The sequence below is a fragment of the Mustela erminea genome, chromosome 10 (assembly GCF_009829155.1).
Source record: "Mustela erminea isolate mMusErm1 chromosome 10, mMusErm1.Pri, whole genome shotgun sequence".
Taxonomy (NCBI): Eukaryota; Metazoa; Chordata; class Mammalia; order Carnivora; family Mustelidae; genus Mustela; species Mustela erminea.
This window is the reverse complement of record NC_045623.1, coordinates 59,639,785-59,658,519: the sequence shown is the minus strand read 5'-3', so window position 1 is coordinate 59,658,519 and position 18,735 is coordinate 59,639,785. Positions and strand designations below refer to the sequence as shown.

General features: G+C 37.7%; 1 protein-coding gene across 1 annotated transcript in view; it reads right to left on the bottom strand.

The window, feature by feature from the left end:
* TM2D1 (TM2 domain containing 1) overlaps positions 1–16,213 on the bottom strand; it is a 46,093-nt gene extending 29,880 nt beyond the window's left edge. The window contains exons 1-3 of the mRNA XM_032301905.1: positions 16,009–16,213; positions 13,972–14,045; positions 3,807–3,915 (exon numbers count right to left, since the gene is read on the bottom strand). Of these exons, the coding sequence (XP_032157796.1) occupies positions 3,807–3,915; positions 13,972–14,045; positions 16,009–16,175 (350 nt within the window). The 5' untranslated portion in view covers positions 16,176–16,213. The remainder of the gene's footprint in view (positions 1–3,806; positions 3,916–13,971; positions 14,046–16,008) is intronic.
* Between the last annotated feature and the right edge of the window lie 2,522 nt (positions 16,214–18,735).

Sequence of the window (18,735 nt, the reverse complement as noted above, 5' to 3'; positions counted from 1 at the left end):
CATCTAATACTGAAAGGATGTCATTTTATGCTGAGGGCAGTGGTGTCCCATCTACCCTGGAATGGGGTACCAGACTAGAAATAGAGAAATAAATTAGTAGGCTTTGTAGAATCTCAAGCTATAACCTATTGGGCAGTAGCAGTAGGACAGAAATGTAAACAAAATTGGGAAATTCGAAGAAGGCAGAAGTAACCACATTAAAAGTGGGGGATGAGGGAAAAGAAGAAGTCAAGAAGGCTCCAAAGTTTCAGCTTAAGAAACTGACTAGGACAGGGGTGCCTGGGTGGTGCAGTGGGTTAAATCCTCTGCCTTCGGCTCAGGTCATGATCCTGGGGTCCTAGGATCAAGCCCTGCATCAGGCTCTCTGCTCAGCGGAGAGCCTGCTTCGTCCTCTCTCTCTCTGCCTGTCTCTCTACCTACTTGTGATCTCTGTCTGTCAAATGAATAAATAAAATCTTTAAAAAAGAAAGAAAGAAAGAAAGAAAGAAAGAAAGAAAGAGACGAGGACAGGTGCCATTCATTAAGACAAAGGAGGAGATGGTTTGAAGGAGATGAGAGATTAACTTTGGGACCTTAATATACATTAAGATGGTGAGAAAAGCTAAAGGAGTGAATGAATTAAAAAGGGAATAGAACAAGAATATAATCTTGGGGATATCAAGATTTAAGGAAAAACAAAAGAGGAATCAAAGAAAATAGAAGAGTGTTTTATACTTGAAGTCAAGGAAAGAATTTTAAGAGAAGGGAATGCCAAATTGTGTAGAAGAAAAATTAAGATGTGGACTATAAAGATCCATTTGACAGAGAACAAAGATTTCTAGTAAATTTCAGCATAGCCAAAAGCTGGACTCTATCAGACAGAAAAATTCATAAAAGGTAAGTATTATAGGAACAAGTCTTTCAAAAAGCGTGGCTGGAAAGGGGAATGAAATTAGAAACACAATTATCTATATATTAGATCACCCTAAAGAATATCCTGAAAACGGGTGGCGTAGCAGAGACTGTCTCATTGCTCACTGAACCACTGCTCTTTTTCTCACAGATGTCCTGTGAAATTACATACTCTAGCCCATATTGCAGTTATGTGTAGCCATAACTGAGTTTTGCCCAACCTAAGGAGGACAGAAGCGATGCATGCCATTTCTAGATCTGGTCCATAAAACACACCTACCCGGGGATCCTTTTCCTCTTTCCCATCTGCTGGCTGAATGGAAAGGACTCTGAGGACGAGAGGAAGCAAAGCCACAGGATGAAAGGAGCAAGGCTCCCGCATGACTGCATGGAGCAACAATCACTCCCCTTACCTCACCCAGCCCTCCAAGCCAACACCAACCAGACTATGATGTGAGGAGGAAATAACTTGTACTGTGTTAAGCCACTGACATTCTAAAGACATCTGTTACAGCAGTTAGTCTGCTCCAACTAAAATAGCTGGCCAGTATAAATAGGTGTGTGGCTTGGTGATCAATCAGACATGGTTACCAGACTTCAGTTGCTGGAGAATACATTATAGAATGACTGTATCTGCAATATTAAGACGGGAGTTTTCATCAAGTATCAATATTATATACAGTTTGAAAAAGAATATGCTAATAGGAGAAGGAAAATATGTGAACTGGGAAAGGAACATTCAATGAATAAGAATTTGTCAGTGACTATTCAGTAGCTGACCAGCAGTTGGCTCTTTGGTAGGCATGTACTGAATATTCTGATATAAGAAAATGATTTATGCGGTGATCTTAATTTTGTGACTTATCATTAAAATTACCCATTAATTTAGCTCCCCTTGTTCTGATCCAATGGTCATTAAGCAAATTCTATTTTGGAACTGTACGTTTTACTATAGGAGGGGTATAAATTGGCCAGTATACTTGCAAGTGTCAGGTTTCCCTGATAATTATGTTTCTTCTCATAACTGACATCAGTGTCTTGTGAGCATGATTAGAACAGCTCAGTCACACTGAGCCTAATCTACCCAGAGACACCAAAAGAAAAATCAGAATTAACTTGGAAATTGAGTAACAGACCACTATGGTGTTACCATTACACGTAATATAAACCTGTAAGTCCAACCTGAGTGGTTAGCTATTCTCAACAGATGACTGATCTTCTAAGTTGTTGTATTGTAACCTATGATGTCCTAGATCAGCACTTAATAAATTGGTTATCATTTGGAATTTTTATGGTAGAAATAGTAATCCAGGGATGCCTGAGTGGCTTGGTCAATTAAGCGTCTGCCTTCGGCTCAGGTCATGATCCCAGGGTCCTGAGATGGAGTCCCACATTGGGTTCCTGGCTCAGCGGGGAGCCTGCTTCTCCCTCTGCCTGTTGCTCTGCCTGCTTGTGCACAGTCAATCTCTCTCTCTCTCTCTCTCTCTCTGACAAATAAATAAATAAAATCTTTACAAAAAAAGAAATATGAACCAATAAATTCAAAACTTGGCTAAACAATATATAAGTAATAGGGAGGTAACTCCTTTTAGCAATTTTTACTTTACTAATGAGAAATCTTGGAACCCAAAAAGCTTAAGTGATTGGGTTAGGATTACACAGCAAGATAAAACCTAAAGCTCCTCATTAACTCAGTGAAGGAAGGTCAAAAGAAAAATAAGACTCCACTAGTAATTTCTAGGAATTCTAATAGAACTGGAAGAAATAGCTAAATAGGAAGGAAGGAAGGGCCTAACAGTGGTTATTTCTTAATGCATCTGCAACAGATGCAATCAAATAAAATGTAACAATGTCAGTTAAAAGATAAAAGTATAGTGCCACCAATTAATAAGAATAAATAAAACTAAATCATGTTTTTTAATACAAGACAGAAATATAAGAATAAGATGTTAGCTTTACTCCAGCAAAAATAAAACTCAAAACTTGAAAATCCTTTAAACAAACAACACTCTTAACAAAATAAAGCCACTTGTCTTAATGTCCCAAAGAAATTTTTGAATTCTGTTAACCATTCATCACCCATATCTATTAAAAAGAATGAAACCGGGACGCCTGGGTGGCTCAGTTGGTTAAGCGGCTGCCTTCAGCTCAGGTCATGATCCCAGCGTCCTAGGATCGAGTCCCACATCGGGCTCCTTGCTTGGCGGGGAGCCTGTTTCTCCCTCTGCCTCTGCTGCCACTCTGCCTGCCTGTGCTCGCTCTCTCTCTCTCTCTGGCAAATAAATAAAATCTTAAAAAAAAAAAAAAACATTAAAAAAAAAAAAAAAGAATGAAACCAAATTTCAAAATGCCCTTAATATGCAAATGATTAATAAGTAACATTCTTTTATTTTTTTAAAGATTTATTTATTTGAGAGAGAGAGAGAGGGAGACAGAGAATCTCAAGCAGAGTCTGCACTGAGCACAGAGATGGACCTCACCACCCTAAGATCATAACCTGAGCCAAAACCAACAGTCAGAGGCTTAACCAATTGAGTCACCTAGCTACACCAACATTCTTTTAATACTAGAAGTACATGATCCCTTTTTGCACTGTAGAAATCCCCCAAGTTTTAAAAACAGAAGTTTTCATAACTCATTTAGTGGCACAAACTGACTGAATTAACATGGCATAAGGCTACTCACAGTCTTTATTTATCCCACAGAGTGAACTACTATGCTTTACTTGGTGGTAAACTGCATTTACATTAACAATATGCACACTTAAAATAGAGGTTTTCTGAGAAAGGCAAAAAAGATAAATTATATCAGTGCAGGATTTTCCCTATAAATTAACTTTTTATCTCTTTACTCCATGCAGTCAATATACAACATAGGCAAGTAACCTGAAAATTTAGCTTCAGTAATGGACTTACACATTTCGGCAAGATACAGGCTTCAGAAAACCAACTTCATTTCCAGTAAAATGTGTTTCATTGCCACCAAAATCCTTACAAGTTATGTTGGGTGCTGGAAAACAAGGAACTAAAGGGGGGGGGGTGGTTAAAAAAAGCAAGAAACTACTGGTTTTTTCCACAGAAAAGGCATGTAATCATGTTTAAGACTAGTAGAAAGCAGAAAAAAACACAAAATTTTAACACACTACCTCCCAATATAACATCTGACATGAGACTTTAGATAAGAATATCTAAATAGGGGCGCCTGGGTGGCTCAGTGGGTTAAAGCCTCTGCCTTCGGCTCAGGTCAGGATCCCAGGGTCCTGGGATCGAGTCCCACACCGGGCTCTCTGCTCTGCTTAGAGCCTGCTTCCTCCTCTCTCTCTCTCTGCCTGCCTCTCTGCCTACTTGTGATCTCTGTCTTTCAAATAAATAAATAAAATCTTTAAAAAAAAAAAAAGAGTATCTAAAAAAAGGATAATACGATATAGTGGTCTCAACACAAAAATATAAGAATTATCACATTGGGTTTGATGCATGACCCTTCTAGTTCAATCTCCCGCCTCTGACTGTAGTGACAAGGGAAGAACTGCCCAGTATTACTGCCCTTTACTTCATCTCTAGGGTAAAGACAACTTCTCAAATTTTTCTTGCTAACTCATAGGGTAATTTATTAAATTTATTAAATTTAACATGATCTGATTTTGTATTTTCAGTTTATATTAATTCTTGCAGAAGAAAGTTACTATAAACTAAGATTCTTTTCATCTACCCTAAATATATATTTTTTAATTGTTTGTTTTTTGGGGTGCCTGGGTGGATCAGTCATTAAGCTGCCTTCAGCTCAGGTCATGATCCCAGGGTTCTGGAATCAAGCTCCGCAAGCCCTGCTCAGCAGGAAGCCTACTTCTCCCCCTCCCCCTGCCTGTGTTCCCTCTCTCACTTTGTCTCTCTCTGTCAAGTAAATAGATAAAATCTTCTTTAAAAAATTATTTGGGGGCGCCTGGGTGGCTCAGTGGGTTAAGCCGCTGCCTTCGGCTCAGGTCATGATCACAGGGTCCTGGGATCGAGTCCCGCATCGGGCTCTCTGCTCAGCAGGGAGCCTGCTTCCCTCTCTCTCTCTGCCTGCCTCTCCATCTACTTGTGATTTCTCTCTATCAAATAAATAATAAAATCTTAAAAAAAATTATTTGTTTGTTCATTTTATTTGTTTATTAAGTAATCTCTATGCCCAACATGGGGCTTGACTATACCACCCCAAGATTAAGAGTCACATGCTCTACTGACTGAGCCAGTGAGGTGCCCCCCCACCCAGATTACTTATTCTAAATGTATTTATTTCTCTATTTCCTCTCAGAATTGATGTAGCATAACATTTTAGCATTTAGCATTTTCAATCTTTACTCCTACTCCAGATGACATAATAAGAGGAATACAGAGCTTACTGTGTGCTAGGCAGGAGCTATCCTGAAGCCTTTATAGCTTCAATGTATAAAGAGCAAGAACTTTGGAATGAGAATGACTTATGTGCATTGCCTCTTTCAAGACCTTGGATTCCTTGTAGATAAAAGCAGCACTTCTACTTCCTAGTACTTCTCCTACTTCTTCTACTTCCTAGTACCATTGTGGAGATTAAATATGATAGAAGGCACAGCATACAGCAGTTATTCAGTAAATGTTATTGCCATTTCCTCCTTCACCATTTCTGATTAAAAGGTACTAATGCTTTTAGGCTAGTTTCAGACTGCTTATCTCTATGTTTAGTATCAATAATTACAGGATTGGTGTTTTTGTTTTGTTTTAAGATTTTATTTATTTGACAGAGAGATCACAAGTAGGCAGTATGTTTAAATGTTCAAAAGTATGTTTAAATGTTCAAAAAAAAAAGGGGTGGGGGATGGGGATAGCGGGGTGGCTCAGTTAGTTAAGCTTCTGCCAAAGTGTCTGCCTTCATTAGGCTCAGGTCATGATCCCAGGGTCCTGAGATCACATCCAGCTCCTTGCTCAGTGGGGAGCCTGCTTCTCCCTTTGCCTGCTGTTCTCTCTGCTTGTGCGCTCTCTCTCTCTCTCTCTCTCTGACAAAAAGTAAAATCTTTTAAAATTTTTTAAAAAATAAAAAAAGCAAAATTCAGAAAAAATTTTTTTAAATATTTTATTTTATTTATTTATTTGACAGAGAGAGATCACAAGTAGGCAGAGAGGCAGGCATAGAGAGAAGGAAGCGGGCTCCCTGCTGAGCAGAGAGCCTGATGCGGGACTCGATCCCAGGACTCCGAGATCATGACCTGAGCCGAAGGCAGCGGCTTAACCCACTGAGCCACCCAGGCGCCCGCAAAATTCAGAAAATTTACATCAATTTTAGGATAAGTAAACATAATATCTGAGGATCTGGAAATAAATTCCTTTAAAGACACCTGTTATGGGCTGAATTATGTTCCCTCCAAAAGTGCTAATCTTCAATACCTCAGAGTATAACCATATTTGGAAGTGAGGTCTTTGCAGATTTAACCAAGTTAAAATGAGGTCATTAGGGTGGGCCCTATTCCAATAAGACTGTTGTCCTTATGAATAGGGGAAATCACATGCATATATAACAGGGAAAAGATGACTTGAAGACAGACAGAATGCTAGGTGAGGACAGAGGCAGACACCAGACTGATGCAGTTACAAGCCAGGGATGCCAAAGATTGCAGCCCACCCGCAGCAGGTCAGAAGAGGGGAGGATATATTCCACCCAGAGTCTGAGAGGGAGGATGGCCCTGCCAACACCTTGATCTCAGATTTCTAGCCTCCAGAACTGAGACCATCAATGTCTGTTGTGACACATCTTATAATGGCCCTAGGGAACTACTTCAATAATGATACCTGTTTACCTCTTGAAAAGCTCTGTCTACCTCCAGGAGTATGTATACAAGAGTTTAGGCATCAGGCACATAAACCAAAGAGGTGTCTGGTTTAAAAAGTTAGTTTTTTACCTTGATGAGGACTATTCTACCTCCACAAAGAAGTGACCGGTAGGAAATATAAACATGAGTTTTTCCTCAACATGGATCTTTAATTTTTTTAAATTATCAAAGTAGTAAGTTCTGGATTGGCAAACTGTGCCATAAAACAAAACTTTATTGCAAAATTTTAGATAATCTTCCTCTAAAGGTACTACCTTGCACTTACTTGCTCAGTTTGAAGCTGTCTCTTTCTTGTCTTATAGCCTTGTGAGATCTTCCTGCAGACTATCTAAAATCAGATCTTAAAGAGACAGTTGCAATGCAAAAAGCTATAATTATGATTCTAGTTGGGGTTACTGTCCACCCAGGAGCCCCGATATTTTATCATTTCTTAATAGGAAATTATTTATATTTGACATGAGACATATGAGAGTAAAATGCTCAATGCTCCAGATTCAGAACCTCAGGAAAGCTACAAAGAGTGGAAAGAGGTGCCAGAATGAAGAAGAAACCATATTGCTATAAGGATTCTAAAGTTTGAGAGAAGTATGAGCTAATTATTTCAAGGGATGAAAATTAAGTACTTTAGTGAGGAAGGATAAGCTGCTGCTCTAAGTACACACAGAGATTACATGAGAAAATAATAAGAGAAACATCAATACTGATTTAATCAGACTTCTTTGAATTGATAGTGAACTCCAAAGAGTAAGACTTCAGAACTGGACAAATCTGAATTTAAATCTAAACTCTGTCAACTTAGCAAGTCTGTTCCATTGGGCAAGTTACAAAACCTCTCTAAATCTTGTTTTTATCATCTATGAAATGTGGATATTACTCTTGCAATGGTATAGTTATGTAGTAAAAGCATATGGTATGTAAAGTATAATATTTGGTTAGACAAAGTATTCAACAAGTATTAGGTTCTCTACTCTAGCAAATTAGAGAACTTCAATACTGAGAAAACTAAGAATGAACCTGACATGAGAAATGAATTATAACACTGGTAGTGGCTATAATACTAAGGGAAGATTTTGTGTAATGAAATTAATCAATCAAAAGAAGCCCACAATTCTAGAGTTTGTTTTTACATCCTTTATAATTTCTTTTGACCCCTGCTTTTTTTTTTTTTATAAAGTAGTGTCTACCCAACATGCGGCTTGAACTCATGATCCCGAGATTAAGAGCTGTGTTTTCTACTGACTGGGCCAGCCAGGTGTCTTACTGACCCTTATTTTTAAAAAATCCTATTAAGTAAACAAAACTAGTAATACGTTCCTTTTTTTCTAGAGTCTAAGAAAGGATGACTTGACAAATGCCTACAAGCAAGTAAGGATCTGGAAATCCTAAGCTAACACTCATTATTTCTTAATCAATACTCTTCCCATTATACCATAATTCCATGCTTACATTGATTTCAGGAACAAGCAAAAATAAATCAATACGATAATACTAAAAAAGCCAGTTACCAATAAATGTTAACTAGTAGACAAAATTAAGCAACTTGCTACAACCTGAAAACTACTCATTTCTCAGATTTCCTACAAAAACAACCAAAAAAAAAGTTTTGCCCTGGGGGCACCTGGGTGGTTCAGTCATTAAGCATCTGCCTTTAGCTCAGGTGATGGTCTCAGGGTCCTGGGATCAAGCCCCGCATCAGGCTCCCTGCTTGGCAGGAAGCCTGCTTCTCCCTCTTCTACTCCCCTGCTTGTGTTCCTTCTCTCGCTGTCTCTGTAATAAATAAATAAAACCTTAAAAATAAAAAAGTTTTGCTCTGGCCGATGTCTTTGATTTAGATGGCATCTGTTTAAACCAGTAAGTACATAGTATTTCTCGATTATAAAAAGTAGCATTATTTTTTAAACGGAAAAAAGCTATCAGAAATAATGACACTTCATAACGATCAAAGGACTGACCTAAGGAGTAAGACGTTTGGGATCCTATTCCAGTTAACATCATGGCTCTGGACTATAGTCTTGATCTGTCAGATTTAAGGGTCAAAGCCTGATCTTAGGATCCTGTACTGCAAAAAAATTCTATAAAAGCATTACTTAGTCATTTGATAAAATTAGAATATGGATGGTAAAGTACATATATTAGTATTAAATTCACTAAAAAGTATGTAGCAACCACATTATCTCTGTTGTTAGGGAAAACACACAAACATGGGGCAAAATCCATATAAATTGAGAGAGAGAGAGGATGTGTGAGCACACAATGATAAAGCAAGAATAATTGTTTACAACTGGTGAATCTGGGCAAAAGATGTATGGCTGTTCTCTGTACTATCTTTTTTTTTTTTTTTTGAAAGACTTTATTTACTTGTCAGAAAAAGACAGAGATAGAGCAAAATTAGCAGGAGCAGCAGGCAGACAGAGAAGCAGGCTCCCTGCTAAGCAAGGAGGCTATGCAGGACTCAATCCCAGGACTCTGGGATCATGACCTGAGCCAAAGGTTGACGCTTAACCAACTGAGTCATCCAGGCATTCCCCTTTGTACTACTCTTATTCTTCCAACTTTTTTGTAAGCTTGAAAATATCTCCCAGTAGGGGCGCCTAGGTGGCTCAGTAGGTTAAATAAACATCTGACTCTTGATTTCAGCTCAGGTTATGATCTCAGGGTCATGAGATGGAATCTCACTGTCAGGATGCAGGCTAGGCATGGAGTCTGCCAGAGGTTCTCTTTCTCCCTCTGCATACATTTCTCCCTCACCTTGGGCTTGTGCATGTGTTCATACTCTCTCTTAAAGTAAATAAAAATACTTTAAAAAGAAAAAAGACATTATTTCCAAAATAAAAATCTAAAAATAACACACTCTTTGCATAACTAACTTATGTTGTTAGAAGTTAGGCTAATGGTTATCCATTACGGCAGAATACTGAGTATAAGAGAGCATGATGGGGCTTTCAGTATGTTAATGAAGTTATTTCTTGATTTGGAAACATTCACAAATGTGTTTAGCTTGAGAAAAGTCATTTGAGTTACACTTAAGTGTACTTTCCTATAAATGTATTTCGGGGTACCTGGGTGGCTCAGTGGGTTGAGCCTCTGCCTTCGGCTCAGGTCGTGAGTCCTGGGATCAGGCCCCGCATCAGGCTCTCTGCTCATCGGGGAGCCTGCTTCCCCCTCTCTCTCTGCCTGCCTCTCTGCCTACCTGTCATCTCTGTCTGTCAAATAAATAAATAAATCTTAAAAAAAAAAATAGATTTATGTATTTCAATAAAAACTTAACAAAATAAAAAAGACCTGCCAAAGGACCAGAGCAAAATTTTCTAGAGATGTAGTCTAAATAGTTTTGTATTTCACTGACTGAAAAATGGAAAACACTTGCCTATGTATGTCTGTACAATCTAGACAGAAGACTCTTTGAGGGTAGAGATTATGTCTTCTTTCATTTATCATCTATACCACCTAGTAGAAGCTTACCATGTAATTTCTCAATAAATACAGTAAGTAAATAATTTCTTAATAAATAATAAATACCTTATACTTTTTTTAAGGTATTAGTCATGATCCAGTTATTTTACTCAACTTAATTATCAAATTATTCATTATAAATCATATCTCAGTAAATAAATATGCTTGTTAGTTGGCATTGGGCTAAATGGAATCTATTTTTCTTTTTAATTATAAGAGTTTATTTGAGCAAAAATCAATTTGAATTGGGCTGTGCCAAACTGGAAGTGGTTAGAGTACTCTGCCCCACCTGTAAGAGTTAGAAGACTCCTATAGAAAAGTGGAAGCAAAGCAAGGAAGTTATTTTTGATTGGTTATACCTTAAGAATTTGCCTTATTTGGGAAGGTCTCACTGACTACTTGTGATGGGCTGTCCTTATGTTTTTATTTTTATTTATTTATTTATTTATTTATTTGACAGACAGAGCACAAATAGGCAGAGAAGCAGAGAGAGAGGAGGAGGCAGGCTCCCCACTGAGCAGAGAGCACCATGTGGGGCTTGATCCCAGGCCCGCGATCATGACCCAAGCCAAAGGCAGAGGCTTCAACCCACTGAGCGACCCAGGCGCCCCAAGTTTTTATTTTTTATATTGAAATATATAGCTGACACAATGTTACATTAATTTCAGGTGTACAACATACTGATTAGACAAGCCTACACATTGTGCTATGCTTACAAATGTAGATACCATCTGTTCTGTTACAATACCAGTGATTTCCCTATGCTGTACCTGACATCCCTGTGACTTAACTCATTCTACAACTAAGTCTATATCTCTAATTGGGAACCATTTTAAGATCACATTAATTTAATGTTACAGTTGAATTACTTAGCCTTTGGTCCCAATTCTTCTATCCTGAAATTACCCTATTGTAAAACATTGTTCTTATTCATCCCTACCAAAAAGTACTATTAAAGAAAATTAAACTGAGTTTGAGGATTCTGTAATAGTCCTTCGTATACACAGTGAGAAAATAGAGGAAGAACAATCTTGGCTGGAGGCTGAGAAAGATCATTTAACTCACACTTTTCACAACTCTTTTTTTTTGAAGATTTTATTTATTTATTTATTTAACAGACAGAGATCACAAGTAGGCAGAGAGGCAGGCAGAGAAAGAGGGGGAAGCAGGCTCCCTCCCTGCCAAGCAGAGAGCCCAATGCGGGGCTTGATCCCAGGACCTTGGGATCGTGACCTGAGCTGAAGGCAGAGGCTTAACCCACTGAGCCACCCAGGCGCCCCACTTTTCACAACTCTTAATATTTTTCTCCTCTTAATCAGTTCCATGTTAGGACACAAAAAACATGTTTTACAGGTCACTTAGATGTCCTCTCTGATCAGGACTCAGAAGTGATTCACCATGACTAGTCTACTAGCCCTTGTATGTTTTAAAAAGGCAAAAAAGAAAAACTTCCCAGAGCCAGACACAGTCTCATGAGCATTGGGCTGGGACGGCAGAATCTATCCCAGCTCTCAGCTAGATACCAGTGTCAAGTACAAATTGTACATACATATGCAGCTACCCTGTGACTCATCTTTGTCTCAGAAACTTTATTTTCTTCTTAAAATCATGACAATGATTTAAAGTAATTTATTAATCTACATTTTACATACATTCCCACATTCAATACGGCACTTGATTTCTTCTCTCCAAATGAATAATCATATCATTTCCTTTTATAGGAAACCTTCCTTTTATTGTCCTGTAGCTCTTCACTTACATCAACTATGAGTATTTACCTGATAAGCCATGATAGTACCGTAATACTTCCAAGTCCTTTTACTTCTTACTAGTCTGATCAATTGATTTTGTATGTTTATAAACTTACTTATTAATAACTGCATGAGTGGATTCAAACTTATTTTACACAAGAGACTCCTAAATGAAGGGCAAAGCTCTTTGGGGCAGAAAACTATTCTTTTTATTGCATAATTCTCTTCAAAATCCTCATACCTAAAAAGAACCCTACAGGCTAGAAAATGCTTTTTGAGATAGGTAGCTCCCTGCTTCTTAATTTAGTTAGATACCTGAGACAAACAGTATTCACAGATTTCTAATATCTTTCATATAAATGGTTGAGTATCTGAGAATTGAGTCTTCATTATATATGTTAACTGTAATCTGTGTCCCAAAAGCACAACATAAAAGACTGAACTGTAAAACAGACAAATCAGAGTATACTTATAAATTAACTCAAAAAACAAAGTTCCTTTAATACAACTAAATTAAACAAATGTATACATATTAAGCAATATCTGCTATACAAATCATATATATATATACATATATGTAAAACCTATTACTGTTTATATGGTAAAACCTTACTACTTCTGAATAGTAGCTAAATGCCAATTATAAAAGTTTAACACAACTTATTTTCAATTATCTTTGTTGACTATAACTGGGTTACTAGTGTGCCAAAATATAAAGATATAAACAGATAAAAGATTTGCTTTTTAAAATATATACGAATTCATAATCAAGCAATTATTTGAATATGTTGAAAAACATGAAAGTTTTTTGCTATAAGAAAAACAATTACTTCAATCTCATTTATATAACAAATCTGTTTGAGAGATTTCATTTAAAAAGAAAATATCAGTTACTGTTTTATTTTCTGCCTAATTCATAAAACAATCAGTATATATTCAATAGGTGCTCTTTTCTGGGGCGCCTGGGTGGCTCTGTGGGTTAAAGCCTCTGCCTTTGGCTCAGGTCATGATCCCAAGGTCCTGGGATCGAGCCCTGGCATCGGGCTCTCTGCTCATCAGGAAGCCTGCTTCTCTCTCTCTCTCTCTCATCTGCCTCTCTGCCTACTTGTGATCTCTATCTGTCAAATAATAATAAATAAAATCTTAAAAAAAAAAAAATAGGTGCTGGGGCACCTGGGTGGCTCTGTGGGTTAAAGCCTCTGCCTTTGGCTCAGGTCATGATCCCAGGGTCCTCTCTGCTCAACGGGGAGCCTGCTTCCCCCTCTCTCTCTGCCTGCTTCTCTGCCTACTTGTGATCTCTGTCAAATAAATAAATAAAATCTTAAAAAAAAAAATAGGTGCTCTTTTCTCAAAATAATACCATGTAACTGCCATCATTACGTACCATGCCAAACAAGAAGGCTAAATAGTTCCAACATACATCTGTCTGCCTCCCTTCCAATACATACCCCTATAGAAGAAAAGACCCATCAGAACAATTCATTAGTTTTTATCTGGCTTTCTACATAATTTAGAAAAACAGAAGTGCCCCAAAATCATTAGACTGAGAGAGGTATCTATTATCAAAACATCTCTATAATAGTAAAAAAAAAAGAAGAAGAAGAAAATACTGATGCATATTTAAAATCCTAACTGTATTGTTTTCATACTTAGGATGTACCTAAGTATATTTTACGACTGTATATGGGTGATATAACTTTGCATTGGACCTGACAGCGCCAACAGTCCCATTTTAAATTCTTTTTGAGTAATTAAAAATTAAGTTAAGAAGCATCTCTGCATAAGCTACATAAACTGATTTCAAAGGTTTAAAAAAAATGAAAATACAAAACTCCCCAATTCACAAAACCAAGAATAACACTCTTCTTAAATATTAACAACCCTTAGCAAGTTGTCCAATTTAAGTCGTTCTAGAAACTGAGTATGTTTTAACTCAAGAAAAAGCACACATTTATTATTTTTAGTGATCATACACTGATTTATGAAGTAATGTTTCAAAAATTGTTTTTAAAAACATGTTTCTGGAAATCTTACCATGAGCTGTGTAGTTTGTACAATTAACTGGTTCTTGTGTAGCATCATTTATTTTTGGATCTTTACAAATATATCTGAGAAAAGTTAAGGAAATATGAACCACATTCCAACACAAAATATTATCATCTTGTCTTTAATATCTTGTATTACATACTCATGTTTACATTCACATGTTAAAAAAAAAAGCTGTTGGTTGGTCCAAAGCAACAAGCACAACCACAAATATACTTTCAGCATCACTAAATACTACTTGAACAGTAATTTATTACAGGAAAAGTGTATTAACTTAATACATATTAAAAGCTCTAGCCAAGGATGCCATCCTTAAAGAACATCAGTCAGGGTTTAAGCATAGAGCATAAAGGAAAATTGGAAATTAAAATCTTTACCAAATTATTTTAAGAAAGCTTCAGGTTAAAAAAAAAAAATCAATTTCCAAGCATTTGATTGAACTAATTTATGGGGCCCCATAGTATCGTCACATACCTAACTTCATATAGTACAAATAAATAACCCTGTGAAGTATACTATTATTCCCATATTACAGAAGCACAAACTGAGGCTCAAAGTTTGAGAGACCTATCCAAAGTCATGTAACCAGTGATAGGGAGTAAAATCAGGTTTCCTGATTCCAAGCCTACAGTGCCTTCCAATAGACTGCAGAGAAGATAGCCCTTTTAGGTGAATCTTCAATCTCCCCAACAGGATCTTAAGTTTTGGTAACAGGTATAATAACTGTCCTCTAATTTCAAAACACTTGCAGTTGGCTTTTGTTTCCTAAATATGTTATTGACACTAAAATGGGATAAATAAGGTGTTCACCTTATTTATCTGATACCTGTTTAAGGTTTTTTAAGCACTACTGGAAACCTCATCTTCAGGCCAGGAGTAGCAGACATTCTCCAGTCTTCATCACCAAATGCTCAGCCACATCTCTCTAGGGCTCAAACTGTACAATTCTTCATACAATCCAATTATTTCTTAGAATCGCTCTGACATTTTTACCAAAAAAGACTCAACTTACTAGGTCAGTGATTCTCAAATTCCAAGCATAATGGTATTCAGCAAATTGCAGCTATTCTGTAAGCCATCTAATAATGGCTGCCTCTCCCCAACTCACATAAAAATACTACAGGATAGAATTTTCTTAATTTTAAAATTTTGTCTCCTAGTCTTTCTCCTATCTCTGGCTTCTGTTACTAATTTTTCTGCTCTGCAATTTGTATAAAATGATCTAATTTTGTACAAAAGTAGCTATTTTAATTTGACTGTAACTCCCATTTCATAAGGGCTCCTCCCTTCAGCAGAGCTATTACAATGAACTGTTCCACTTAACCCCTTCAGCCTCAGTTTCCTCATCTGTAAATAAATAACATAGATAGTCCTTATTATGTGCCAGGCATTGTTCTATATGATTCACTTGCACTAATTTCTCACAACAAACCTTTCAGTTGGTAACACTGTTCTCTTCATTCTTACTCAAGAGAAAACAGAGTTCAGATAATTGGCCCACAGTTACAACACGGAGAAGGAGTTTGCCCCCTGACAGTCTGGCATCTTACAGAGTCTGAGGATGATGTAAGGTAATACGCACACAGTTAATGATAACTGGGCAATATACAAAGGGATATATCGTTATTAACTACTTATTTGTCTCCGCCCCCAAGTCCTCAAACTTCTACAGTGGAACCTATCAATTTTCCTATTACTAGGGCCTAGAACAGGGCCTGGCATACTTCAGGATCTGGGTGTTTGTTGAATAAGCCCACCAGTAATTAATTAATTAATAATAAAAATAGGTGAATTAGAAGACGAGGCACTAACCATCAGTAACATTCCAAGGAAAATCACACAGGGTGACCGCTGTTCTTCCCACCCTCACATCTCTTTTCACCCCCAGAGTCCGTCCGTCCTTAAAAGCCACAAGTCACCGATCCCTTAAGCCAACCCTGACCCGCGCTGAGGGCCGCGACCCACTTGCGACCCCTAATCTACCTCGCCCCCAAGGCGGGGGGGGGGGCTCCTCACAGAGGATATTGTCCCAATTTGAGGTCCTCGCATTTAAGCGTCTCCTCGCCACCGGCAGCGGCGATCGCAGCAGCTCCCCAAGGTCCCGTGGTGACTGACACGAACCACAGGACTCCCAGGACCTGGGCGGCCAGGGCCTCGGGAGTAGCCGGCCCAGATGGCCTGGTGGGCGCCATGCTGGGAACCGGCGCGTCCCCTTCAACTTCCGGTTCCGCCTTTGCGTAGGCGGGGACTGGAGAGCAGGGCGGAAGGATCGAACCTCTTAAAGGGACCGTGCCCCGTCTGGAGGCCGGTTTCTTCCACTACGGAGCCTTGGTTTTACCTGCGGTTTTTGTGATTTGTCTTCCTCAAGAAGGCTCGCTTTGAGGATCGTTGGCCCTGCACCCACTGCTTCCTCCCGAGCTAACCGTGACTTTTCCTCCTACAAATGTGCGGCGGCACCCGGCGATTTGTTAAGAGCTTTACAAACACTGTCTCGGATAGTCCTGTTACGATTTGAGTTTACTGATAATGAGCCCGGCTCAACGTCGCTAAAAAACAGACCGACCTTAGTTACCGAATTGGAATCAAGTTGATAATTTGCCCGATTGAAGAATTGCGTTATGCAGTGTTTCTCAAATTTTAGGGACAATCAGAGTTATCTGGAAGCTTTTTTCAGACACCAAGAACAGGACCCACCCTCATTTCAGATTATGAAAATTTAGGGAGAGGCAGGAAAATTTACATATGTCACGAGCTTCCAAATGATGCTGAGATTGCTAGTCCAGACCCCACACTTTGAGAAGCACAGGATAAGGTATTATGTGAAGTATCATTTTGGAATGGAAAGACATGAAATTTTTTGCAATAATATTTTGGTAGTGTAACTACAGTTAAATTTTTTCTTAAACCAATTTTTCGGCATTACTGTGCTATATTTTTTTTTGAAGATTTTATTTAAAGTAATTTCTATACCTGAGGTGGAGTTTAAACCTAGAGCCAGGAGATCAAGAGTCACAGACGCCCCTACTATGGTACTTGCAAATTAAAATTTTTATGTTTTTTAAAAAGTGCTTAATTAAAGATTTAAATGATAGGAAATTTGAAATTTACTAGTTCAATTTTTAAACTTCCTGTTTTGACTTCTCTCTTTTCTCTTTCCTCCCTTTATCCTTCCCTTTTTTATTTCTCGCTCTTTCCCTCCATAGAAATATTTATCAAGCATTTACTGTGTACTCAACATCTAGTGAGACCTTACAGACTCAAAAAATGAAGAGATGAGAACCCAGTAATTAAACATTTTATGTTTACTAGGGGAAAAGATAAACAGTTAAAGTACTGTTTGATAATTGTTAAAATAGAAGCTTGTACTAGTTACTGTAGTAGGACAAGGGTTTTGATTAAGATATTCCCCCCAAAAACAGTACTTGGTACACAATGTTTTTGTTTTTGTTTTTAAGATTTTATTTATTTGATAGACAGAGATTATAAGTAGTCAGAGAGGCAGGCAGGGAGAGAGGAAGCAGGCTCCCTGCTGAGCAGAGAGCCCTATGTGGGGCTGGATCCCAGGACCCTGAGACCATGACCTTAGCGGAAGGCAGAGGCTTTAACCCACTGAGCCAGCCAGGCGCCCCAAATGTTTTGTAACTAGTATAAGAACAATTAAAAATCCAGGCCAGTTGGGCACCTGGGTGGCTCAGATGGTTAAATGTCTGTCTGCTCAGGTCATGATCTCCAGCTCAGCAGGCAATCTGTTTCTCCCTCTCCCTTAGCCTCTTGTGCGCGTTCTCTCTCTCTCAAATGAACAAATAAAATCTTTTAAAAAATAAAATAAAATAATTAATTAAAAATCCAAGCCAAACTGGAGGAACAGAGTTGTATCTTCATAGGATACATGACCATCTAAAAACATAGAGCTTAGAAAACTATTAACTTTAAGTTAAAATTATACCGCTGAGATATATGATATACAACTCAACCACCATCTCTCAGCCTCATCCTGAGATGAAATTTAGCAAAGGGGTTGGGGTCAAGAATTGGCTAAAATCCTGGGATAAGTTTCAGAATATCAGCTACTGTATTATCTGGTAATAAGACATTAGCTTTGCATTTTGACTACCATTTTGATCCACTTTCAAAATGTTCTAGTTTGATTTTCAAAATACAATCTAAAGATAATCAGAATGTGAAAGGAAGACTTTCTAGACTGAGTTTATTGAAAGTACAACTAAATTAGCTATTTTCCTGATGACTGCAGGAATATTGCTGATCTTTGTATTTGTATCATTTTTTGTCTAGATTTGAACAATTAACTGTCTGAAAATGCTTATGCTTTGCTGATTAATCCCATGACAAAATCTATTTTTATGATTCTAATGATTACCTTCATTTTCTCCTAGGATGTGTAAACTGAAAAGAACAAAAGAGTCTCACACAAAAGTAAAAAAAAACAATAGAGAATTTTTAACTCTTGAACTGATGGTACACTTAAAAATTCACTTTCTCGGGTCACTGCCCACATTCTCCACCAAAAATACAAATAAGTACCCCCCCATCACTTTTCCTTCTTACTACTGCCCCTTAATCTATTTTCTTTTGGCTCAGTAAAATACATTATTTTTTTGCACACGTAGTCTCTGATCACATGATTACTACAGAGTCTTGTTTTCTAAGTTCTTAAATATCAATCCTAAGTATGTTTTCAGTGACAAATTTCTTTGTCATATAAAAATTATATGGAATTCTATAGGAAGCAAA